The 27099-nt window shown below is 43.1% G+C and overlaps 1 protein-coding gene across 1 annotated transcript in view; it reads left to right on the forward strand.

Annotated features, from left to right (window-relative positions):
• Nucleotides 1–27099, forward strand: part of LTN1 (listerin E3 ubiquitin protein ligase 1) — a 745678-nt gene that overhangs the window by 678973 nt on the left and 39606 nt on the right. The window contains exon 27 of the mRNA XM_029579179.1: nt 19769–19936. Coding sequence (XP_029435039.1) covers nt 19769–19936 — 168 coding nt within the window. The remainder of the gene's footprint in view (nt 1–19768; nt 19937–27099) is intronic.

The raw sequence follows: 27099 nt of genomic DNA on the forward strand, positions 1-27099 counted from the left end.
AACACAAGAACTTCAATTTGTACAACTGCTTGGGGGCACCATCTTGACACGCTCTCCCCAAGCCTTCATAATGTTGTAGCTATAATATCCCCCCCTCCCCCCTTAGCCATCTCTTCTTCAAGCTGAACAACCCTAACCTCTTTAGTCTTTCTTCCCAAGGGAGCCATTCCATGCCGTTTATCATTTTGATTGCCCTTCTCTGTACTTTTTCTAGTGCAACTACATCTCTTTTTGCGACGTGGCAACCAGAATTCAGTATTTGAGCTGCTTATCATTCATGTGTGCATGAAATAAAGCTTGTTTTAACGTTTGGTGCGTTACGTCAGATATTTGAGCATAAGTGAATGTGTTACCATTAATGCACTATCACATGTTAACACTAATAAATATGTTCCTATGCTGATACAAGCTGCATTTGCTGGTGGGTGAGCAGGACTTGTGAGTATTGACTTGCCAGGGAAGTTTGTGTTTAAATATTGCAAAATAATTTGAGGATTGAATTATTATGGTGTATGAATATTGCATGCAGGGAAGAAGTTTGCAAGTTTGGATTAATCCTGTGTTCTTTGCTCTGAGAAGGTGTGAGAGCTGGTTCCTGGACAAGTAATTGGGAGCATTTGATTCTTACCCCAACCTGGTCACATTTTTTGATATATAGACTGTGGCCTATTAGAAGAAAATGTTTCACAAAAAGGGGATTTAGGTCAAAGTATAATGAACTCTGATTTTAGTAAGTGACTAATAGTAGTACTATTGTTTGTTATTGACAAGCTAACATAAACCACACCTAAATTTGATACGCATACCCACTCCGTTAAACAGTTATAAATAGTTTTTATTTTATTTCATTTTTATTACTTTTACAGAATTACAAAGATAATCTTTGCTCAGAAAACAGCAACAATAAACAGAAACATTATTTTTTCCACCTAACAAACTTAATATCACAAAATAATATCAATCAATTATCTAGACCACAATCTTATTTCAGAAGGGGATGGAAATGATTATGGGAGTATCAAAACTGAAACACAATCCTGAGAAATCACCTTAACAGTCTAGTATCATTTTATCTCTCAATCATAGACTTACTAGCTTTTACCCCGGTTCCTCATTCAAGGAGGAAGTTAGAAAAGCCCTATTTTCTAGAGTCTATAAATACCCTAAGTTGTTACGGGTCATAAAATATATAAACATCTCTATTATAGGTAACAACTCCTTTACAAGGATATCTTAGAAGAAACTTAGCCCCCATCGTATTTAATTCCTGTCTCATAGAGAGAGAGGTTTTCCTCCTCTCTTGTGTTATCTTCGATAGATCTTGGAAAATTTGGACATGTTGTCGCATAAAACTTTCACTCATGTTGAAAATAGTACTTCATTAATAAACTTACATCAGTTTCAGTAACCAAGGAACAAGTAAAGTCGCCCTTTCATAAATTTCTATGGAGGATTCCAAGATTTCAGTCAGATTACTCATATTAAACTGTGGCTGATTTCCCTCTCTCTATTTCCTATTATATGGCAGAAAGTAAACTTTATTCATAGATGGAATAAACTCAGTTGGTATTCTCAATACTTCTAACATATATTTCCTCAAAGTTACTCGAGGTTATTCCCCTTTATTTTAGGGAAATTCAAGATTCTTAAATGTAATCTCCTCAGTCTATTTTCACATGAGTTCCACTTTTCTATTGATCTTAGCTTGTCTTGGATTAATGCTCGACATCTATTCTGCGTCGACTTTACCTTCCATTTGCAATTCAGATATCTTGTTTATATATCTTGTATCTTAACATCATTTTATTTTATTTATTTTTTATCGTACCGGTTTACAATAGAACAGGGGAAACAATTAACAACTAAGTAGAAGGTAAAGTTACATTAACAGGGAGCGAAAACATGGGAAATGGAAGACAGGAAAGATTTTAAACGATAACAACTGGAGAGTGTTAAAATAATCAACGAAAAACCATAGAGTAGCGAGACATAAACAGAGATTTATCCTAGGCGATTAATAACATAATATGTCCTGTGGGAGGAGGAGACATGGGGCGGTTTGCAGGGGGGGGGGGGTGTCAGGGCAGGGACTGGAAACGGGGAGGGGGGGGAGGAATTAGGGAAGAAGTCGAAGGGTGAGAGTCAATGTTGGATGATAGAGGTTCCTTCAACGGTAAGCTTGTGTGAACAGCCAGGTTTTCAGTTTCTTTCTGAAGGAGAGATGGCATTGTTCCTGGCGTATATCTGGGGGAAGCGAGTTCCAATGGAGCGGACCTGCTGTCGAAAGTGCTCGCTTGTGAATAGAGTTGTGGACCGAGGATTTTTTGGGGGGGGGCCTTGAGCGAACCTTTGTAGGCGGTTCTGATCGGCCTTGCGGAAATATGTAGTTCGAGAGGGATGGCGAGTTGAAGTGTGGATTGCTGGTAGACTGATTTGTGGATGATGGTGAGAGCCTTGAAGAGAATTCTATATTGGATGGGTAGCCAGTGTAGGATTTTTAGGATTGGTGTGATGTGGTCCTTACGACGTGTGTTTGTAAGGATCCTGGCCGTTGCGTTTGCAGCATCTGTAGAGGTTTAGTAGAAGAGGCGGGGAGACCGAGGAGTAGAGCATTACAATAGTCGATCTTTGAAAACAGTATGGCTTGAAGCACTGAACGGAAATCCTGGAAGTGTAAGAGAGGTCCTAGCTGCTTCAGGTCCTGTAGCTTGAAGAAGCATTCTTTGGTTGTAGCGTTAATGAACTTTTTGAAATTCATTCTAGAGTCAAGGGTGGCCCCAAGGTCTCTAACCTGGCTTGCTAGTGGAATAATTGCATTGTTGGCGAAGGGGTTGTTATCGCTAGGGGAGATAACCAAGAGTTCTGTTTTGGATGTATTAAGGACCAGGTTGAGACTCGAGAGAAGAAGGTTGATGGCGTGTAAGCAGTTGTTCCAAAAATTTTGAGTAGAGGAGATGGGGTCCGAGATGGGGATTATGATTTGCACATTGTCCGCGTATATAAAATGGGTGAGGTTGAGGCTATTGAGTAGCTGGCATAAAGGGAGTAGATATATATTGAACAGGGTAGGGGAAAGTGAAGAACCCTGTGGTACTCCTTGTTTTGAAGGAATGGGGTGGGATTCTTTGTCATTTATTTTAACTTTGTAGTGTCTGTTGTTCAGAAAGGATTCGAACCAGAGCAGTGCAGAGCCAGAGATGCCTATTTCCATTAGACGGTTGATGAGGATAGAATGGTTTTACCGTGTTGAACACCGCGGAAATATCGAGTAGGGCTAGAAGGTATGATTGTCCCTTGTCAAGGCCCATCAGGATGTTGTCCGTTAAAGACAGAAGGACGGATTCTGTGTTTAGGCGTTTCCTGAATCCGAATTGAGAAGGGTAGAGAATATTGTGAGAGTCAAGGTAGTCTGTGAGTCGGATGTTGACAAGCTTTTCCATTAGCTTGGCAATAAAAGGTAAGTTTGCAATGGAGCGGAAATTTATAGGGTTGGCTGGGTCCAGGTTGGGTTTTTTTTAGTAAGGGTTTCAGATCCTTGATTGAGGGAGCAATTTATGATTGTCTGCCAGAGGTTTAGCGATGGTGTTAGGAATGGTGAGAAGAAGTTTGGTCGGTATTTGATCCAATGGGTGTGAAGAAGGTTTCATTTTCTTGATTATCGATTCTATTTCCAGGGATGATGTAGGTTCAAGAGATTCTAGCATCTGTTTGTGGATAGTTGGTGAAGGATTTTGGCTTGGTGGTTGCAAGGGGTTTGATGAAGTGTTGGATGTTGCCAGGGGGGCAAGTAGGTTTTTGATTTTGTTGTCAAAGAAGATTGCCAACTCTGTAGATTTGTTTTGGGCTGCTTCTTCAGGGAAGGTAGGGGGAATGGGGGTGGTGAGGGCTGCAACATATGAGAACAGAGTTTTTGGGTCGTATAAGAAGCCGTGTATTTTTTTGCCGTAGAAATCTCGTTGGAGCGGATAAGAACATAAGAAAATGCCATACTAGGTCAGACCAAGGGTCCATCAAGCCCAGCATCCTGTTTCCAACAGTGGCCAATCCAGGCCATAAGAACCTGGCAAGTACCCAAAAACTAAGTCTATTTCATGTAACCATTGCTAATGGCAGTGGCTATTCTCTGAGTGAATTTAATAGCAGGTAATGGACTTCTTCTCCAAGAACTTATCCAATCCTTTTTTAAACACAGCTATACTAACTGCACTAACCACATTCTCTGGCAAACAAATTCCAGAGTTTAATTGTGCGTTGAGTAAAAAAGAACTTTCTCTGATTAGTTTTAAATGTGCCCCATGCTAACTTCATGGAGTGCCCCCTAGTCTTTCTACTATCCGAAAGAGTAAATAAACCGATTCACATCTACCCGTTCTAGACCTCTCATGATTTTAAACACCTCTATCATATCCCCCCTCAGTCGTCTCTTCTCCAAGCTGAAAAGTCCTAACCTCCTTAGTCTTTCCTCATAGGGGAGTTGTTCCATTCCCCATTATCATTTTGGTAGCCCTTCTCTGTACCTTCTCCATCGCAATTATATATCTTTTTGAGATGCGGCGACCAGAATTGTACACAGTTATTCAAGGTGCGGTCTCACCATGGAGCGATACAGAGGCATTATGACATTTTCTGTTTTATTCACCATTCCTTTTCTAATAATTCCCAACATTCTGTTTGCTTTTTTTGACTGCCGCAGCACACTGCACCAACGATTTCAATGTGTTATCCACTATGACACCTAGATCTCTTTCTTGGGTTGTAGCACCTAATATGGAACCCAACATTGTGTAATTATAGCATGGGTTATTTTTCCCTATATGCATCACCTTGCACTTATCCACATTAAATTTCATCTGCCATTTGGATGCCCAATTTTCCAGTCTCACAAGGTCTTCCTGCAATTTATCACAATCTGCTTGTGATTTAACTACTCTGAACAATTTTGTGTCATCTGCAAATTTGATTATCTCACTCGTCGTATTTCTTTCCAGATCATTTATAAATATATTGAACAGTAAGGGTCCCAATACAGATCCCTGAGGCACTCCACTGTCCACTCCCTTCCACTGAGAAAAATTGCCCATTTAATCCTACTCTCTGTTTCCTGTCTTTTAGCCAGTTTGCAATCCATGAAAGAACATCGCCACCTATCCCATGACTTTTTACTTTTCCTAGAAGCCTCTCATGAGGAACTTTGTCAAACGCCTTCTGAAAATCCAAGTATACTACATCTACCAGTTCACCTTTATCCACATGTTTATTAACTCCTTCAAAAAAGTGAAGCAGATTTGTGAGGCAAGACTTGCCCTGGAAAGCCATGCTGACTTTGTTCCATTAAACCATGTCTTTTTATATGTTCTGTGATTTTGATGTTTAGAACACTTTCCACTATTTTTCCTGGCACTGAAGTCAGGCTAACCGGTCTGTAGTTTCCCGGATCGCCCCTGGAGCCCCTTTTTAAATATTGGGGTTACATTTGCTATCCTCCAGTCTTCAGGTTACAATGGATGATTTTAATGATAAGTTACAAATTTTACTAATAGGTCTGAAATTTCATTTTTTAGTTCCTTCAGAATTCTGGGGTGTATACCATCCGGTCCAGGTGATTTACTACTCTTCAGTTTGTCAATCAGGCCTACCACATCTTCTAGGTTCACCGTGATTTGATTCAGTCCATCTGAATCATTACCCATGAAAACCTTCTCCATTACGGGTACCCTCCCCAACATCCTCTTCAGTAAACACCGAAGCAAAGAAATCATTTAATCTTTCCGCGATGCCTTATCTTCTCTAAGTGCCCCTTTAACCCCTCGATCATCTAACGGTCCAACTGACTCCCTCACAGGCTTCTCTGCTTCGGATATATTTAAAAATGTTTTTACTGTGAGTTTTTGCCTCTACAGCCAACTTCTTTTCAAATTCTCTCTTAGCCTGTCTTATCAATGTCTACATTTAACTTGCCAATGTTTATGCTTTATCCTATTTTCTTCTGTTGGATCCTTCTTCCAATTTTTGAATGAAGATCTTTTGGCTAAAATAGCTTCTTCACCTCCCCTTTTAACCATGCTGGTAATCGTTTTGCCTTCTTTCCACCTTTCTTAATGTGTGGAAATACATCTGGACTGTGCTTCTAGAATGGTATTTTTTAACAATGACCACGCCTCTTGGACATTTTTTACTTTTGTAGCTGCTCCTTTCAGTTTTTTTCTAACAATTTTTCTCATTTTATCAAAGTTTCCCTTTTGAAAGTTTAGCATGAGAGCCTTGGATTGCACACTGTTCCTTTTCCAGTCATTAAATCAAATTTGATCATAATATGATCACTATTGCCAAGCGGGCCCCACCACCGTTACCTCTCTCACCAAGTCCTGTGCTCCACTGAGAATTAGATCTAAAATTGCTCCCTCTCTCGTCGGTTCCTGAATCAATTGCTCCATAAAGCTATCATTTATTCCATCCAGGAACGTTATCTCTCTAGCGTGACCCGATGATACATTTACCCAGTCTATATTGGGGTAATGGATGTCCTATAGTAGTTCATTGCTGTTTTGTAAGAAGCCAGTGAGGTAGGAGAGGGATCTTTCTGCCAGCATTGTTCTTTGTGTTGTGGGTCTTGTTTGAGTTTTCTTAATTCAGTTGAGAAACCACGGTTTTTTGTTCATGCGGGCCGGGTTGATAACTTTTGAAGATAAGGGACAGATTATGTTTGCTACTGAGTGTGTGATAGTTTGCCAGGAGTTAATAGCGGTATCAGCATCAGAGAGGTCCAGTTTAGTTAGGTCTTTGGGCAAGGCTGTTGTTGAGAGTGATCAGACCAGGGGATGGGGGTGCAAGAAGGTGGGAGATGGGCGAGATGGTTTCATTCGTGAATATCAGGTCAAGCTTGTGGCCTGCCTTGTGTGTGGGATTGTTTATAATTTGTTTGAATCCATAGCTGGAAGGAGGAGAGAAGGGCTTCGCAATTGGATGATGGGGAGGGGGAGTCAACATGTATGTTGAAGTCTCCTAAAATGATAGCAGGTGAGTTAGTGTTGATGTGTTTGATCATGTTTCCTGGGAAACTTTATCCAATTTTCTAGATAAAGAATTTAAACTGCCTCGTAAGCCCTTGAAATCGGGGGCTATATGAGGCTACTAACTCCCAAAGGGAGTCAGCGTCACTGAGTCCGGCTTAGGGAGGTCTTCAACCGCTGGTTCCTTCTGCGAGCCTAAAAGGTCTTCCTCTGCTGTGAGTCCCCCGCTTTCAACCCAAGGTAACTCCACCACCTCCACCGAGGCCTGGCAGGTTCAAGGCCACAAGCTCCCAGCGATTCCAGACTTCTCAGCTGACTCTGGACGACTCCGTATGGCTTCTGCTCCCTCCGGCTTGTTCACAGGACTCTTTGGTTCTGTTTCTAACTCTGCGTCTGTCGATGAAGGTAATAGTCCCGGAGCTACCGACTTTCGTAATTTGGGGGGGCCAAGGGTAGTTTCCCCAGATGCCAACGACGCTCTCAACGGCGTTTCATCAGCGGGGACTTTAGCCACCTCTATCGGATATTGCAGCAAGTTCGGAGATCGTTTGTTGCCCGGGTAGTGTAGGGGTTTTGAGGGAAATACCCTCACACGTCCTTTCCTTTTTTGGAGGCATTTATTTTCAATAGTAAGTAAAAAAATAAATTAAAAAAAAAAACTGCAAGAAATCCTCGAGTACTCCGAGCTGCCGCTGCTAGGCTGCCACCATCTTGGCTCCACCCCCAGCTATAAATAGTTTTAACAGCTCTGCCAGATATTGATTGGGACATCCCAGTTTCCATGTCTTCTAGAAGCAGGGAGATCCTGCATCCTCTGCAAGGAAAACTGTTCTGTCAATTGGTAATGGAACACAATTGGGAGGGGGGCCAATACTGATCCTGGTTTTTACCTATGGGTACAGTGTTTCTGATGGAGTAATGGATGATCATCTGGGATCCAGTGATCACTGGATGCTGTGGTTCAGTGTTAGAGCAGGTGTATTCAAAGGTGATGGAACGTTTGGCTGGTCGCTGGGATGTCCTGCGACCGGCCACACTTACCCCAGAACACCGCCAGGCCCCTAGATGCCAGACCACCACTTTGATTGTACAAACTGTCAGGATACCACTCCTCTGTGCTGTCCTTAGGTGCGTATGGTTAATAAGGCCCTGCAGCAGGAAACCTCAGCCCAGCAGTCCCTGGTGATGTCAGTGCAGCTGGGAATTTAATCCTCAGCTGCATTTGTTTTATCGCCTCAGCAACAGGTCCCCTGCCTAGCCAGCAGTACGTGTTGCCTCAGCGTGTTCCAGCCTTGCCTCATCCATTCTCACCTTGCCCTGTTCCTGCCCTTGCCCTGTCCCTATTGGCTCGCCCAGTCTGCCTGGCTTGTCCTTATCCTCTGAGTCTTGTCTTGTCCATCTTGTCCTGTCTTGTCCCTCTGTGTCTTTGCGGTTTTGGCCTGATTCTTTGGTTCTGACCTCTGCTTCAGACTTTTACTCTTTTGCTTACCATATGGACTTGATCTTGCCTCGTATCCTGACTGTGCTCTGTCTGCTGCCTGCCCTGACTCTCAGGCAATCCCTGGACTCTCTCTTGGTTTGCCTTCAGGCCCCACCTAAGTCCTACTGTCACCTGGAACCCAAGGGCTCACTCAACCTATGGGAAATGGGGCTGGTTTCGGCTAAGTTCCGGCTTGTCCCAGACCAGGGCATGTTCACTAGCTTTTGGCAGGAACATAGTAGGTATGCCTATTAGGTTGCATCAATCTTGCCATAGCACAAGGGCTCACAGTCACTACAGATGAGGGTCCTTAACTTCAGGAAACTAACTTTGTTAAAATGAGGGAGTACCTTAAGGAATCATTAGCTAGTTGGGAAAATCCAGAGGAAGTAGAAGAGCAGTAGGTAAAACTAAAAAGTAATATTGTAAGACTAACCTTTCGGTTAGGAAAGTAAATAAAGGAAAGAAGAAAAAGAGTCCATTATGACTTTCTAAAGAAGTAGCTGAAAAAGTTAGCATTCATGAACAACAAGAGATAACAGAAAAAGGAAGACAGGCAACGCTATCTGGAAAATGTAAGAAAAGTTGGGAAAGTAGTCAGGAATGCAAAGATTCAAATGAAAGAAAAAACATCAAATACTGTAAAATGGGGGAACAAGACTTTTTCTTTAAACATATGTCAGTGATAGGAGAAAGTGCAAAAGTGGCATTTTGAGACTTAAAGGTGAAGGGAAGGAATATGTAGAGACTGAGGAAAAAGCAAAATTGCTTAACAAATATTTGTTTGGTATTCACTGTGGAAGGACCAGAAGCAGAACCACACAAAACGAACACAAGATTGGAAATGAGGTAAACCTCAGTCGATTTTCAGAAAAGTTTATTCATGAGGATCTAAAATTAAAATAGATAAAGCGATGGGGCTGGACAGGATACATAGGGGTATTGAGGGAACTTAGAGAAGGTTTGGCAACACCATTGGCTGATCTTTTTAATGCTTTTTTAGAGTCTGAAGTAGTTCTAGAGGACTGCAGATTTGGTTCCTATTCACAAAAGTAGAAGTAAGGAGGAGGCTGAGAACTACAAGCTGGTTAGCCTGACTTATGTGGTGAGAAAATTAATGGAATCATTGCTAAGACAGAGGATAATTCAGTTTCTGGAATCCAATGGATTGCAAGATCCGAGAAAACATGGTTTTACTAGAGGTAGGTCTTGTAAGATAAGTCTGATCAATTTATTTGATTAGGTGACTTGGATCAGGGGAAAGTGTTAGGATTTTGTGTACTTGGATTTCAGCAAAGCCTTTGACAAGGTTTCGCATAGGCCACTTATAAATAACTTGAGCACCCTTGGTATGGTAAAGTGACTGATTGGGTTAGAAATTAGTTGTGTGGAGGCAACAAAGGGTAATGGTACATGGAGTTCACTCTGAGGAGGGAGGGTGTTACTAGTAATGTGCCACATGGTTTGGTCCTTGGACTGATTCTTTTCAACATTTTCATAAGCGGAAGGCTTGTCGGGAAAGGTTTGCAAGAAAAGTGTGGAAAACATGAGCGATCTAGCGAAACTTGAAGAATAGTTAAGGGTTTGGCAGCTAAGATTTAATGCTAAAAAATGCAGATTTATGCATTCGGGCTATAAAAATTCAAGGGAATGGTATAATCTAGTGGATGAAATTCTCAGCATGAAAGGTGTGCAGAAGCTGGAGGTGAACATAGCTGATGATCTAAAGGTAGCCAAAAAAGTTGATAAGGTGATGGCAAAAGCTAGAAAGATGCATGGCCGTATAGGGAGAGGAATGGTCAACAGAAAAAGGGAGGTGATATTGCCCCTGTATAGGTTCCTGGTGAAACCTCATTTGGATTTCTGTATTCAATTCTGGAGACCGCACCTTCAAAAGGATATAAACCAGTTGGATTCAATCCAGAGGGTGGCTACTAAAATGGTCATGATCTTCATTTTAAAGCATATGGAGACAGACTTTCTGAACATGTATACCCTAAAGCAGGGATGGCCAACCCCCATCCTCGAAAGCCACATACAGGTCAGGTTTTTAGGATATCCACAATGAATATATGAGATTTGCATGCACTGCCTCCATTGTATGTAAATCTATCTCATGCATATGCATTGTGGATATCCTGAAAACCTGACTTGTTTGTAACTCGCAAGGACCAGAATTGGCCACCCGTGCCCTAGAGAAAAGGCGAGATGGGTTGATATGTAGAGACATTTAAATACCTCCAAGGTAGGCATGCATAGAAGGCGAGCCTCTTTTATTTGTAAAGAAGACTCTAGAACAGAGGTGAGCAAACAATGGCCCACTTTTCTCCTTTAAATTTACATTACATGTGGCCCACCGATGCTTCTAATTACCTGCCCAAGCATCTCTCTTCAGGACCACTAAACCATGCGACGTCAGGACTGTATGATGTCAGGCACATACGCAGGCAGGTCACAGTATCTGTGCTATTTAATGACACGCTGACAGGGTTCCTATCCTCCACCAGCAAGAAGAGGATCTTTAGTGCATGCCTGGAGCAACCAAGAAGAGCACCTGCGCTGCGCACCTGGAGCGACATGATGGTGGGATTCCCATCCCCCACCAGCAAGACGTGCACCACAGTACATCCCCGCCAGCAAGAAAAGGCCCCGCAACGCCATAGAGTGACACACTAGCGGGGTTTCCACCCCTTGCCAGCAAGAAGAGGCTCTGCACAGCAGTGAGCTCAGTTGACCTGCCAGCAGGCTTCCAGCATCCAACCAGCAGGAAGAAGACAATCACTGTCTGGGCTCAAAGTTGACCTGCCAGCAGGCTTCCACTACCCAGCCAGTAGGAAGAAGATGACAATCTGGGGAAGGAGTGGTGGGTCACATGGTGGGTTGGGAAGAGAAGCGTGTGAGGAAGGTGAGTGACTAGAGGGATGGAAGGGACAGTAGTGAGTGAGAGGAAAGAGAGGTTAATGACTGAGAGGGAAGGGAGAGAATCAGGGAGAGGGAGTGGGGGGAGGTTGAGGGGAGGGAGAGTGACAGGGAAAGGAGTGAATGGGGAGTGGGAGGAAGGGGAGGGAGTGAGTGACAAGGAAGGGGATAAGAATGAGGGAAGGTGGGGTAAGTGGAAGGGAGAGAGTGAATGACTGAAAGGTGGGGTGAGTGGAAGGGAGAAAGTGAATGACTGAAAGGTGAGAGAGGAAGTGGAAGAACAGAAGAAGGGGTAGAAGAGAGTAGAAGGGTTTGTGAGTGTGAGTGCATGTGTATATATGAAAGAGAGAAGAGAAAGTTTGTGTGTTCTTACCACCTCCATTCCACCAATCCAGTGCAATTTCAGGGTGACTGGAAATTAAAAGTTCATAGGTATGGGGGACATTTTTTTGTCCTTATTAGTTTTAATTATTGGATGTTTGATATGTCTGCTGTTTTGAAATATTTAATAGATTTTTGGCAAATGTTTAATGGTTTTTATCCTTATTCATTATTATGTTCTGTTCATCATCTGTTTTGAAATATTAATATGGTTTACTTTTACTATCATTGATATTTCTGTTTTTACATTATTGCACTGCATATGAGTCTGGATTTTAGTAGTTTCCAGTTCAGGCTTTTCTGCCCCTTTCTATTTATACTTGGTGAAGATCTGTCTATGTGCAGCATTTGTGCCTAAGGTGAGGTAGTGTGCTAGCTGAGAAAATGCCTTGTACCTCTTTGATTGAAGTTTTTCCTGATTTTGGAGCTGCTGGGATCCATGATTGAAGGGCTCCTCAGGTGCTAAAAATGATGGTGCTTTTAGCATGCTGGTACTCGGATACCTGCAGCAAGTGTTGGGGGTTTGATTTGCCATGCTGAGAATCTCCAAGAAGGGGGTCTTCCCCCCCCCCAACCCCCCACTCCCCAGCCCTTGTTGTGACCGATAACCAGCACAAAAATGTTTGCCCACCCCTTCTCTAGAACGAGGAGTCATGGGATGAGGGTGACTTGAAAGTAACCTAAGGGAATATTTCTTTACAGAGAGGGTAGTAAATGAATGGAACAGCTTCCCTGTGGAGGAGGTGAAGACAAAAACAGTATCTGAATTAAAAAAAACATGGCAGAGGATTTCTGAGAGAGTGGTAGGTATTGTAAAGCTGAATTGTTTGGGTGGATGGGAAGACTAGATAGGCCATATGGTCTCTTCTACAGTCACAGTTGTATGTTTCTAACAGCAATAACATGCAGACAGAAGTCCAGCAGCAAGATGGGAGCTATCCAGTCTTGCACCCGCTACCACCAGTGTTCCCTCTAATTTTCTCTGGGGCATGCACAAGTAAGCCATACCATTGGGTGCATAATTTTTGCAAATGAATGGCGGGGAAGGGGATACCATCCTGTCTCCACTTTGTTTCTACTGTAGCACTACTGCTGCCAACAGCTGCCACTAGGGATCCAAGGTATTTTTCACCCTTGTTCTCTCCACCTTTCTTTTCTGTTTCCATCTCTTCCTATTCCTGCCTAGCTTTTCCCATACGTTTCTACTTTCCACTCCATTTTCCTCTCTCTCCTGTTCTACTTTTCTTTTACTTTTCTCATCCTTCCCACTTCCTTCCCCTGTTCTTCCATCCCCATATTATCCCTCATCCAAAGGGCTTCTTTTCCATTCTTACCCCTTACCACTCTTAACCCTCCTTTCTTCCCTTTCCCAGCATCCACCCCTGCCTCCTTTCCCATCAACTGCTTCCCTAGCATCCTCTCTCCCAGCAGCCAGCTGAACAGCAGTTGCCTGTCCTGCAGCTGCCAACTGCTCCAATAAATCAAGAAACAACTTCAGGCCTCATGAATGGTACTTCCTGCTGCTGATTTTGCAAGATTGGCAGGAAGTGCCTGGTGGAAAAGTCCATAATTCATTATTAAGGTGGAGTTGTAGAAATCCACTGCTTATCCCTGAGATAAGCAGCATATTGAAATATATCTGTCCTTGGGATCCTGCCAGGTACTTATGATCTGTATTAGCTGCTTTTGGAAACAGGATACTGGACTTGATGGACCTTTTGGTGTGACCCAGTATGGCAAATCTTATGTTCTAACTTGTGGGCACCCAGCTCCAGCTCTCTCCTCCACAACTTCAGAGCTCCGTTGGGGCAGCACTATGCTAATTGCAGGGTCCTGCATTCAGCTCAGCCTTGGGACAGGCTCCTAAATTTTTTCAGTCATGAGCAGGATGAAGTATGGTGAGCATGGCTGCTGGAAGAATGCTTTGCATGCATACACATTAGTGGGAATTGTGAGTGCCACATATGAGTATCTACCTGTTGGTGTATGCGTGCACCCGGTGCAAAATGCTTCTGGATCTCAGAGAATAAGCCTGATCTGTGGAGGCCAGAGTAGCAGACCTAAAGGGGTTGAGACAGGCAGGTATATAGAGGATATGTTCAAGGACATAGTAGAGCCTAACTCCAATCTAGAAGCTACGGTACTGCTTTAGAGATGCAAGGTCACTGGAAGGAGACCCATACCTTGGTGTTGCAGAAAGTAATCCTGTAGTTACAATCTCCCCTCCATTTGATACCTTATCCTTGGTGCGAGAGGATGAATCTCAAACTTGTGACCAGAAAGGAAGGGATAGGACTGCCATTGTGGCTGGTGATTCAGTTATTAGGAATGTAGCTGGGCATGAACATTTCGTGAAACTTGCCTGCCTGCTGTGAAGCTAGCGGACCTTGCACATCACTTAGATAGCATTTTAGGGAAGGAGCTGGCTGTCATGGTACATGGAGGTTCCAATAACGTAGAAAAATAGAGAAGGAAGGTTCTGGAAGATAAAATTAGATTTTAGGAAGAAAATTGCAATCCTGAACTCCAGGCTTATATTCTCAGAAATGCCCCCATTTCATTTATGCATTGAAACTCTGGAGTCCTGCCTGTGGAGATTATGGCACATGTAAGATGCCTTTAGATTTATTAGGAATTAGGGTACATTTTGAGGAAGGCGGAGCCTACTCTGGAATGGGTTCCACCATTAACAGAGTGGAATCCAGCTGCTGCTGATAACATTTGAAAAGGGGATACAGCAGTTACTAAATCATTATACTTCTCTATACCTAGCATATATTGAACTGTATTTCTTTCTCCCTATTATTATTGAATCAAGATAAACCTATCCACTAACCATATAGCCATAGTAACTTTTATTATCAGATATCCTTCTGTTTCTCTTGTTTGTTATATCCCATATACAATTCATGTATTATACTTTCTTCAGCTGTATTATAACATGTAATATCATAATTACTTTGTAACATGACTTGAACTCCCCAGCTGGAAAGGTGTGATTATAAATAAGTGATGATGAAACTAAATTATGGGGAAAAGCTGAGTCGCTTGGAAGCGCATGGTATCTTCAAAGGATTCTGGCAAAAGTGGGATGTTAGAATATCCTATTAGAGAGGCTGTGGTTAAAGCTGAAATAGCTCAGATGGATTTAATTAAAGAGCACAGAGATATGAATGACTTCAAACTGCCTGTATCATCTGCTAATAAGCAGGTTGTGAATACAAATAAAATACCTACTTTAAAATGTCTGTATGCAAATACAAGAAATCTAAAAAAACAGATTGGAGCAAGATAATTTATGGCACTAAATGAAGATATAGACATAATAGGCATTTAGAGACCTGGTGGAAGGAGACATTGATACCAGGAAAAATATTATATCAACATGACAGGGTAGATCAAATTGGTGTTGAGGGGGGGGATGACAATATATATTAAGGATGGCTAGAATCAAGTGTAATAAAAGTTCTGCAGGAAACAGACTATACTTTATGGATAAAAATTCCAAATGACAGGGAAGAGTAATAGTAGCGGGGACATACTACTGCCCACCTAGCCAGGATGAGGAAACAGACTATAAAATGCTAACAGAGATTAAACAGGCTAATAAAATTGGCAAAACAATACTAATGGGAAATTTCAATTGCTCCAATATTGATTAAGTAAATGTCACATCAGGACTTGCTAAGGAGGTGAAGTTCCTAGAAGCTATAAATGACTTGCATGCAGCATCTGGTCATGGAACCAAGAAAGGGGGGGGGGGGGGGGGTTAACTGCTTTAGATCTAGTTCTTAGTAGAATACAGGGCCTACTGCAAGGAGTAAAGTGGATTTGTTTGGCAGTAGTGATAATGCAATTAAATTTGACATAATCTCTGGAGGGTGGCGACTAAGTAAAACTGCTGCAGTAACATTTAACTTTTAAAAGGGAGACCATGAGAAAATTAGAAAAACACTCAAAGGAATGGTTATTGTAGTTACAATGTTTGCCTGAGATGTGGACATTATTTAAAAATACTATCTTGGAAGCCCATATAAAATGTATTTTATGCATTAAAAAAGTCAAAGGTGGGCCAAAGGAACAGCAATGTGGTTTAATGTTAAGAAGAAAGAGGATATCATTAAAGCCAAAGGATATCGTTCAAAAGATGAAAAGCAGACCCAAATGAGGAAAATAGGGAAGAGGATAAGCACTGGCAAATAAGATGTAAAACAGTAATAAGGCAGGCCAAGAAAGAATTTGAAAAGAAACTTGACAAAGAGGTAACAACTAACAAACTTTTTCAAGTATATTTGAGGTAAAAACCTGTGGAGGAGTCAGTTGGACCTCTAGGGGTAAAAGAGGTGCTTGTGGAAAATAGAGAAACTCAATTCTGTGCCTTATGGACAAGTGCAAGGTGTTGCATATAGGGAAAAATAACCCTTGCTGTAGTTACATGATGTTAGGTTCCATATTAGGAGCTACCACCCAGGAAAAAGATCTAGGCATCATAGTGGATAATACTTTAAAATCGTCGGCTCAATGTGCTGCAGCAGTCAAAAAATTAAATAGAATGTTAGGAATTATTAGGAAGGGAATAGTGAATAAAATGGAAAATATCATAATGCCTCTGTATCGCTCCATGGTGAGACCACACCTTGAATACTGTGTACAATTCTGGTCGCCGCATCTCAAAAAAGATATAGTTGCGATGGAAAAGGTACAGAGAAGAGCAACCAAAATGATAAAGGGGATGGACCAGCTCCCCTATGAGGAAAGGCTGAAGAGGTTAGGGCTGTTCAGCTTGGAGAGAGACTGCTGAGGGGGGATATGATAGAGGTCTTTAAGATCATGGGAGGTCTTGAACGAGTAGATGTGAATCGGTTATTTACACTTTCGAATAATAGGAGGACTAGGGGGCATTCCATGAAGTTAGCAAGTAGCACATTTAAGACTAATCAGAGAAAATTCTTTTTCACTCAACGCACAATAAAGCTCTGGAATTTGTTGCCAGAGGATGTGGTTAGAGCAGTTAGTGTAGCTGGGTTCAAAAAAGGTTTGGATAAGTTCTTGGAGGAGAAGTCCATTAACGGCTGTTAATCAAGTTTACTTAGGGAATAGCCACTGCTATTAATTGCATCAATAGCATGGGATCTTCTTAGTGTTTGGGTAATTGCCAGGTTCTTGTGGCCTGGTTTGCCCTCTGTTGGAAACAGGATGCTGGGCTTGATGGACCCTTGGTCTGACCTAACATGGCAATTTCTTATGTTCTTATGTGCTGTGGAAGATTTTGGGCACATACCAACACCAGAAACTTTCTTTGGAGATAATTCTGAACAAATCACTGTAGATCTGGAGGATGTAATACATCAAACTGACAAACTAAAGAATAACAAATCCCCAGGACTGGGTGATATTAACACCAGAGTTCTGAAAGAACTAAAAAATGAAATTGCAAACCTATTTCTAGTAATCTGTAACCTATCATTAAAAACAGCCACAATTCCTGGAGGGTGGCCACTGTAATGCCAATTTTTATAAAGGGCTTCAGGAATAATATGGGAAACTATAGACCGGCGAGCCTGATTTCTGTGCTGAGAAAAATGATAGAGGCCATTCTTAAAAACATAATTACTGGCCACATTTGATAGGTATGGCTTAAGGGGGAAGAGTCAATACCCTTATCTTATAAGTCTATTAGGTGTTTCTGAAGGTGTAGATAAACTTGTAGATAAATTGAGCCAATTCATATAGCTTGTTTGAAATTTCAAAAGCCATTTGACAAAGTCTCTTATAAGAGACTCCTCAGGAAATTAAAAAGTCAAGGGATAGGAGGCAGTGTCCTATTGTGGATTGGTAATTGGTTAAAAGACAGGAAACGGGGTAGACATAGTCAAATTTCCAAATGGAGAAAGGTCATTAGTGGAGTATGCAGGAATCTTGACTGGGACTTGGATGTTTTACATATTCATTAATGATCTGGAATAAAAGCAAAAGTGAAGTGATAACATTTGTAGATGACACAAAATTGTTCAAAGTTATTAAAAAAGCTGAGATTGTGAGGCATTACAGATGGACATTTTAAGACCAGGAGTCTGAGTATTTAAATGGCAGGTAAAATTTAATGTGAACAAGTGCAAAATGATACAAATAAGGAAAAAATAATCCCAACCACAAGTACATGATGCTTTGTTCTATGTTAGGAGTCACCACCCAGGAAAAGGATTTTTGAGTCCTTGTGGACAATTCTTTGACATCCTTAACTGGGTGTTTGGCAGTAGTCAAAAAAGCAAATAGAATGTTAGGAATTATATGGAAAGGAATAGAGAACAAAACTGAGAATATAATATGTTGTATAGATCCGTGGTGTGACTGCATCTTAAGTATTGTGTGCAATTCTGGTTGCCCAATCTAAAAAAAAAGACAACGTGCAACTAGAAAAAGTACAGAGAAGGGAAACAAAAATGATAAGGGGGATGGAATGTCTCCTTTATGAACAAAGGCTAACAGGTTAGGGATGTTAAATCACAAGAGGATTGTGAGAAATTACAAGAGGAACTTGCAAAACTTTGATTCAGGGTATGCAAATGAAATTTAATGTGGACAAATGCAAAGTGATGCACTTAGGGAAGAGTAACTCAAATTATGGCTACACAATACAAGGTTCCACTTTAAGAGTCACAACTCAGGAAAAGGATCTAGGTATCATTGTTGAAAATGTTGGAATCTTCTGCTCAGTGTGTAGCAGCATCTGCCAAGAAAGTAAATAGAATGCTAGGGATTATTAGGAAAGGAATGGGAAATAAAGTAGAGAATATCATAATGCCTCTGTATCACTCCATAGTGTGACTTCATCTTGAGTATTGTTTGCAGTTCTGGTCACCACATCTCAAAAAAGATACAGCAGAATTAGAAAGGTTGCAGAGAAGGGCAAGAAAAATGATAAAGGTGATGGAATGATTCCTCAATGAGGAAAGGCTAAAGAGGTTAGGATTCTTCAGTTTGGAGACGAGACGGATAGCTGAGGGGTGATGTGATAGGGGTGTGTAAAATAATGAGTGGAATGTAACAAGTAAACATTAAATCAGTTATTTACTCTTTTGAAAAGTACAAAGATGAGAGGACACACAATGAAGTTACAAGGTAATACATTTAAAACTAGTAAGAGAAAATGTTTTTTGCTCAACACATAATTAAGCTCTGGAATTCGTTGCCAGAGGATATGGTAAAAGCTATTACTATAGCTGCATTTAAAAAAGATTTGGATAAGTTCCTGGAGGAAAAGTCCATAAACCATAAACCATTACCATTACTATCTACCCCTTGGGATCCTGCCAGGAGCTTGTAACCTCGATTGGCCACTGTTGGAAACAGGATACTGAACTTGATGGACCTTTGGTCTGACCCAGTATGGCAAGTCTTATGTTCTTATTTACTCTTTTCAAATAATATTAAAACAAGGGGATTCTCCATGAACCTGACAACCATTAGAGTTAAAACAAATTGTTGAAAGTATTTTTTCACAGCATATAATCAAATTGTAGAATTTGTTGCTGGAAGATGTGGTCAAGGCAACTAACCTGGTGGGGTTTAAAAGAGATTTGGACAAGTTCCTGGAAGAAAAGTCTGTAAATAGTTAATAGGCAGGTAGACTTCAGAAAGCCATCATTTATCCCTGGGAGTGAGCAACAAGAAATAAATCTAGATACTTTTGTCCCAAACTGGCCAGTGTTGGAGAGAGAATGCTGGGCTCGATGGATCTTGGTTTGATACAGCATTATATATTTCATGTTCTTGTATTTCATACGTGTAAAATCTGCTCTTGCATAAAAGTGAATTGGAAATTGTTTACTTTTGAATATTATTAGACTACACTAGTAATATTTTGCATCTTGAATTCTTGAAATGCAGTTAGAGCTTTGGTGAAAAACAAACCTACTGATTTTTTTTAAACATGCAATGATTATATTAAAAAATGTATTTTTTCTGCCTTCATTAGAACGGAAGCATCATGGAAGGGTTGGCTTTATGGAAAAATAATGTTGACAAGAGATTTGAGGGCATAGAAGACTGTATGATCTGTTTTTCAGTCATTCATGGCTCCAACTATTCTCTTCCAAAGAAGGCCTGCAGGACATGCAAGAAAAAATTCCATTCAGCATGTCTGGTAAGAGCAAGAAACATCTGTTTGTGCATATAGGGGGGAGGTCTGTGATTGCAGGAGCATGTTTTAAAGCTATGAATTCATATTATTAGAAAAATCCTAAAATGGATCCTAGTTTTAAAGAAGCATTTGGCTCTATCTGTATTTATAAAAAAGCTTTGCTTTTATCCTGCCTATAAAGGGCACAAACTTATTGTAGATAAAAGCCCAGCGTTGAGAGATGAAACTGCTTCCTAGAGACAAACATGAAGAATTAGAGTCATTTCCATCTCAGCAATTGGACGATTTGCTGATTTGAAACACGCTCCTTCTCACAGGACAAGCAGGATGGTAGTCCTCACATATGGGTGACATCAGAGGATGGAGCCCAATCACAGAACACTTTTGTCAAAGTTTCTAGAACTTTGACTGGCACCTACTGGGCATGCCCAGCATGGCACTAAACCTGCAGCCAGCAGGGGTCCCCCTTCAGTCTTCCTTTTTCCGCACAGCAGTAGCCATGTGGGTTAAGGAGCTCCACAGAGATTCCTGACAGGAATTTTCCTCACGGAATTACTAAAAACTTTTATACCCCACAGGGGTCCTGCCTTCAAATTTTTGACTTTGCAGTACTCGGTAAGATTTTTACCCGTTTTCGGTCGATTCCCGTCCAAGTTTGGCCCTCGCGGCCTACTGGCCGTCGTCCGTACCGTGGCTCAATTTTTTCAAAGGCCATGGCGTCGGGGTTCCGTCTGTGCCCAGACTGTACTCGCACCATGTCCATAACAGACCCTCATAAAGTCTATGTAATGTGTCTTGGGTGCGAGCATGATGTCTTGACCTGCACCAAATGTGCCTTAATGACACCAAAAGGTCGCAAGGCCAGAATGGAGAAAATGGAACATCTCTTCTGTTCTCAAACCCCGACGCCTTCTATTGCATCGACGTTGTCTGAACTGGCACGTCCACTTCGCGCCAGTATCGGCCACCGGCGTTGACGACTTCTCGGACTTTGACTACCTCTAACCCCCCTCAGGACCGAGGGGATCGTAGAGAGAAACATCAGCATCGACACCGAAAGTCTCAGACCATTGAGGAAGGAAAATCATCGACCTCACCATCGTCCGAGCCGCCATCGAAAAAACCCCGTCCAGAAAAGGCATCGACCCTTTCTGCAACCGGGTCACCGAGGCAACCCTCATCCGGATAGGTATCGGGAGCCGCGACTCCGCCTTTAACGGTGGTCCCCCCCCGACTATGCCTCTGCCTCCTTCTTCCCTTCCGGAGCTGGGGCTGCTTGCTCCAGGTCTTCATGAAGAGGTCCAGGAGGCCATCGATAAGGTGATGCACAGACTCCAAGTTCCCCCGGCGCCGCTATCGGTGCCGGTCATGGAACCGACCATCGATCCCATTCCAGCAGCATTGGCACCGCTGCTCTCGAAGATGGATGCACTTAGCCGCTTTTCCACCGATGGATCCTGGGTCACCGATGGCTCCGGTACCTTCTCCACTTACCTTGTCATCGGGTGGAGAAACACTGTTCCGCATTCCTCCATCGGGAGTGATGCCGATGCGTCCATCGGTGCCAATGATCCATCCATCGATGCCCTCGATGCCTGCACCGGTGCCTCCAGTTCTCTCGATGCCTTCAGAGCCTAGACCAGGACCTTCAGAATTCCATCGCCCCGTCCTTCTCAGGCTTCTAGGGGGACAGGTGCTGATCCCTATGATACCTGGACTGATGATTCATCTCCCGACACTGATGATTGGCCATCGCCACCTTCTCCTACTGAAAGCAGGAAGCTTTCTCCTCCAGAGGACCTATCCTTCATAAATTTTGTGAAGGAAATGTCTGAATTGGTTCCATTCCAATTGCAGACTGAACAAGATGATAGGTATCAAATGATGGAGCTGTTACAATTCCTGGATGCTCCCAAGGAAATAACCTCCATCCCTATTCACCAGGTTCTTTTAGATCTCCTCAAAAAGAACTTGGAACACCCTGGTTCTGTTGCTCCAGTCAACAGAAAAGCTGATACCACTTATTTGGTCCAGTCAGCCCCAGGATTCCTGAAACCTCAGCTGGATCACCAATCTGTGGTTGTAGAATCTGCCCAAAAGAGGGCAAAAAGATCAAAACCCCACTCTTCCTTTCCCCCAGGTAAGGAACAGAAATTCCTGGATGCCATTGGCCGGCGTGTCTTCCAAGGATCAATGCTCATCTCTCGGATCGCCTCTTACCAGCTGTATATGACCCAGTACAACAGGGTTTTATTCAAGCAGATACAGGACTTTGCAGAGTCCCTGCCTCAGCAATTCCAGGAACAGCTTCAAACCCTGGTACACAAGGGTTTTGAGGCAGGGAAGCATGAAATAAGATCCTCTTATGATATCTTTGACACCGCTTCCAGGGTATCTGCAACTGCTATTTCAGCAAGAAGAAGATTATCTGATTCTACCCTGCATAGGAGACAATCTGTTTGGCGAACAGATTCAGCGGACGGTGGAGTAACTCAAGGAGCATCATGAGACCCTTCGCCAGCTCTCTCTGATGCCCTCTGAGTATTCCTCAGCCATTCAGGAAGGATACTAAAAAATCATTCTTCCGTCCAAAGAAGTCCTATCCACCACCGTCTAGAACTCGTTCCACGAGACCTTTCCAAAAGGCCCAGTCTCGTCAACTGCGGAAACAAAAGCCGCAGGCAGCTCCTCAGCTGGGCCCTGCTTCCGGCTTTTGACTCCTGCATAGAGAGCAGCAGCCAGTTCCCACTGCCTCAGATACCAGTGGGAGGTCGATTGTGCCATTTCAACATCAGGTGGCACACAATCACTTCAGACCAGTGGGTCCTTGGCATAATCTCTCAGGGTTACCACCTGAACTTTCTCTCCATCCCACTGGACTTCCCACCTCTACCGATGTGGAGAACATCCGACCACCCACTATTCCTGGAACAGGAGGTCTCCCTCCTCCTCCAGTCCAGAGCAATAGAGCCAGTGCCCTACTCCCAACAAGGTTCTAGGATTCTATTCCCGGTACTTTCTAATCCCCAAAAAGTCAGGCGGCGTTCGTCCAATTCTGGACCTACGTGCCCTCAACAAGTACCTCCACCGAGAAAAGTTTAAGATGGTAACCTCGGGTTCCCTCCTTCCTCTTCTGCAAAAAAGGAGACTGGCTCTGCTCTCTCGATCTCCAAGACGCGTACACACACATTTGCGATAACTCCATCTCATCACAGGTTCCTGAGATTTCTGGTAGGCCCCAAGCACTATCAATACCGAGTGCTACCATTCGGCCTGGCATCTGCACCAAGAGTCTTCACCAAGTGCCTCGTAGTAGTAGCAGCCTTCCTCAGGACTCAAGGTGTTCGCGTCTACCCCTATCTAGACGATCGGTTGATCAGGGCTCCTACTCAGCAAGCTGCTCTGTCGTCCCTACATCTTACTTTATACACTCTGATTTTACTAGGTTTTCTCGTCAGCTACGCGAAATCCTGCTTAGTCCCATCTCAAACGTTATCATTCATAGGAGCAGACTTGAACACCTTGCAGGCAAAGGCATTTTTGCCTCGACAGCGAGCTCTCACTCTCATCTCTCTCGCACACCAGCTACAGTCTCAGCACAGCACGACTGCACGCCACTTCCTCATCCTGCTGGGACACATGGCGTCCTCAGTACAGGTTACCCCAATGGCCCGCTTGGCCATGAGAGTCATGCAGTGGATGGTCACAATGGACTCAGTCCGTCCAACCTCTATCGATCACTGCCCACATCACTGACTCACTTCGTCAGTCTCTATCCTGGTGGCAAAATCAGATCAATCTCCTCAAAGGCTTGCCCTTCCAGGCTTCAGACCCTCAAATAATTCTCACCACCGATGCTTCCAACCTCGGCTGGGGAGCCCATGTCGCCGATTTGCAGACACAAGGAACTTGGTCTCCAGAGGAAGCCAAACACCAAATCAACTTCCTGGAGCTGCGAACAATCAGATATGCTCTCAGGGTGTTTCAGGATCACCTTTCCAATCAGGTCATCCTGATTCAGACGGACAACCAGGTGGCCATGTGGTACATCAACAAACAGGGAGGGACCGGCCCCTACCTACTGTGTCAGGAAGCTGCACAGATATGGGCGGAGGCCCTCTCCCATTTGATGTACCTCAAGGCCACTTACTTGCCGGGAGTGAACAATGTGTTGGCGGACAAGCTAAGTTGCGCTTTCCATCCGCACGAGTGGTCCCTCAACCCCACAGTAGTGGACTCAATATTCCAACGTTGGGGTTAACCTCGCATAGACTTCTTTGCGTCACCTCAAAACCGCAAGGAAGAGAACTTTTGCTCTCTCATTCGCAGCCGACACTCTTAGCCAAGAGATGCGTTCTCCCTCTCATGGGCAACCGGTCTCCTATATGCATTCCTCCACTTCCACTTCTCTCAAAGACTTTCGTGAAGTTACGTCAGGACAAGGGATGCATGATCCTGATAGCACCTCACGGGCCTTGCCAAGTGTGGTTTCCAATACTTTAGGATCTCTCCATTCGCAGGCACATTCCCTTGGGAAAGGACCCGCTTCTGATCACTCAGAACGACGGTTGCGTACGCCACCCCAATATTCAAGCTATGTCCCTGACGGCCTGGATGTTGAAAGATTAATTCTTCAGCCACTTAACCTTTCAGAGCCAGTTTCCCGTGTCTTGATTGCTTCACAAAAGCCTTCCACGAGAAAGTCTTACCTCTACAAATGGAACAGGTTTAAGTCATGGTGTTCTTCTCATTCCCTTGATCCCTTTACCTGTTCCACCACGAAGTTTTTAGACTATCTATGGCACTTGTCAGAATCAGGTCCAAAAACTTCCTCCATCAGGATGCATGTCAGTGCAGTGGCCGCCTTCCATAAAGGTGTCGGGGACGTTCCTATTTTGGTACAATCCCTCGTAACAAGTTTTCTGAAAGGCCTGCTTCACCTCAAGCCTCCACTGCGTCCTCCGGCCCCTTCTTGGGACCTTAATCTGGTCTTAGGTCAGCTCATGAAACCACCATTCGAGCTTCTCCAATCCTGTGATCTTCGCTATCTCACATGGAAAGTGATTTTTCTTTTGGCAATCGCTTCTGCTCACAGAGTTAGTGAGTTACAGGCCCTAGTTACCTATCCGCCTTACACTAAACTTCTGCAGGACCGGGCAGTACTCTGCACTCATCCTAAGTTCTTACCTAAGGTAGTATCAGAGTTTCACATTAATCAATCCATTATACTACCTACCTTCTTTCCCAGGCCCCACTCCAATCCAGGAGAACAGGCTCTGCATACCCTTGACTGTAAACGGGCTCTAGCATTCTATCTAGACCTACAGCAGCCCACAGGAAAAGCACTCAATTGTTTATCTCTTTCAATTCCATCAAATTGGGGCAGCCTGTGGATAAGCAGACTCTCTCCTCCTGGTTAGCGGACTGCATATCTTTTTGCTATCAGCAAGCAGGCATTCCACTTCAAAACCGTGTTAAAGCGCACACTGTGAGAGCCATGGCGACTTCAGTAGCACACCTACGCTCATTGCCACTTCCTGACATTTGCAGGGCTGCTACCTGGAGTTCTCTCCATACCTTCACAGCCCATTATTGTTTGGATAAGGCTGGAAGACAAGATTCCATTTTCAGCCAATCTGTCTTGCGCAACCTTTTTGCAACTTGATGTACCAACACCCTTCCGCCTGCCCATTTGGGTTCAGGATGCCCTCTACCAAATTCCACCCCAGTTGTTGTGCCTGTTGCACGTCTTTGGGTACATTTGGTGCATACTCAGACATCCTCAGCTCGGTACACACCGCGCCTTATCTATTGCAGGCCCAACACAGAACACCTTGCCCACGTCTCTCCACTTGGAAACCTGCGCAATCAAATTCAAAAAGAAACTTAGGACATAGCTCTTTCAGCAAGCCTATCCTGACTTGTCTCTCATCTTACCTTTTCATTCCTCTAGGCTGCTCACCTCTCCACCCCCAGAATCCCCCTTACTGAACCCTATCCCCTGCCTGAACCTGCCCCCCCCCCCCCCCCCCCCACCGGAACTCATTGTTGCTCATTACAGCTATAATTTTTGTAATGCTTGAACCAGCCCCCCTTCTTGGAATACTTTGTTACTCATTTCAGCTATAACTTTGAAATGCTTTTTAGTTTTTGATACAGCATTTCTTACCACAGTCATAACGTTTGAATCGTTACTCCTTCAGTTACCTTTGCTGTTGTATTGTTATGTTCTTTTTCGTTATATTCTCGAAACATTTGTTGTTGCATCTGAGTTGTACTTCTATGCTTTACTATGTTGCCCCCATCCCTTTTCCCTGTTATCATGTAACTTCACTACTTTTGTTGTTATGTGAACCAGCATGATGTACCTCTACGAACACCGGTATAAAAAAGTTTATAAATAGATAAATATGTGAGGACTACCATCCTGCTTGTCCTGTGAGAAAGCAAATGTTGCTTACCTGTAAGGTGTTCTCACAGGCCAGCAGGATGTTAGTCCTCACGAAACCCGCCCGCCACCCCGCAGTGTTGGGTTCGTTACGTTTTCTTATTTTATTTTTCGGCACTTCCTGTAGCTTTAAACAAGACTGAAGGGGGACCCCTGCTGGCTGCAGGTTAATGCCATGCTGGGCATGCTCAGTAGGTGCCAATCAAAGTTCTAGAAACTTTGACAAAAGTGTTCCGTGATTGGGCTCCATCCTCTGCCTCCCATATTTGAGGACTAACATCCTGCTGTCCTGTGAGAACACCTGTTAGAGGTAAGCAACATTTGCTTTCTCCTCATTTGGGTGTATTTTCATAAAATTTAATGTTATACATCTCCAAAAGGAGATTATTACTAGGAGGAGGGGCATTAGAAGGTAATAGAGCAGGTGTGCAAGGAACTTCAAAAGGTCTAATTCACCCTTCTGCTTCCAGGCAGGATCCATTTTAACATATTATTTGGATGTTGGCAACATCCTGAGTTCTATGATATAAATTACTTACTCAGAATTTGTTATATATATAGATATATATTTCCCCTAATTTATGATGTTCTTTTATAAATCTGTTTTGCTTTCCTGTACAGGACTTAGAATCTTGATACTCACAAAATAAAAAAAAGAACAGACACAAAAAATGTGCAAGCACATGATCACATTATTGCTATTATGATGTACACTAAA

This window comes from Rhinatrema bivittatum, chromosome 15 (genome assembly GCF_901001135.1).
Source record: "Rhinatrema bivittatum chromosome 15, aRhiBiv1.1, whole genome shotgun sequence".
NCBI classification, from domain to species: domain Eukaryota; kingdom Metazoa; phylum Chordata; class Amphibia; order Gymnophiona; family Rhinatrematidae; genus Rhinatrema; species Rhinatrema bivittatum.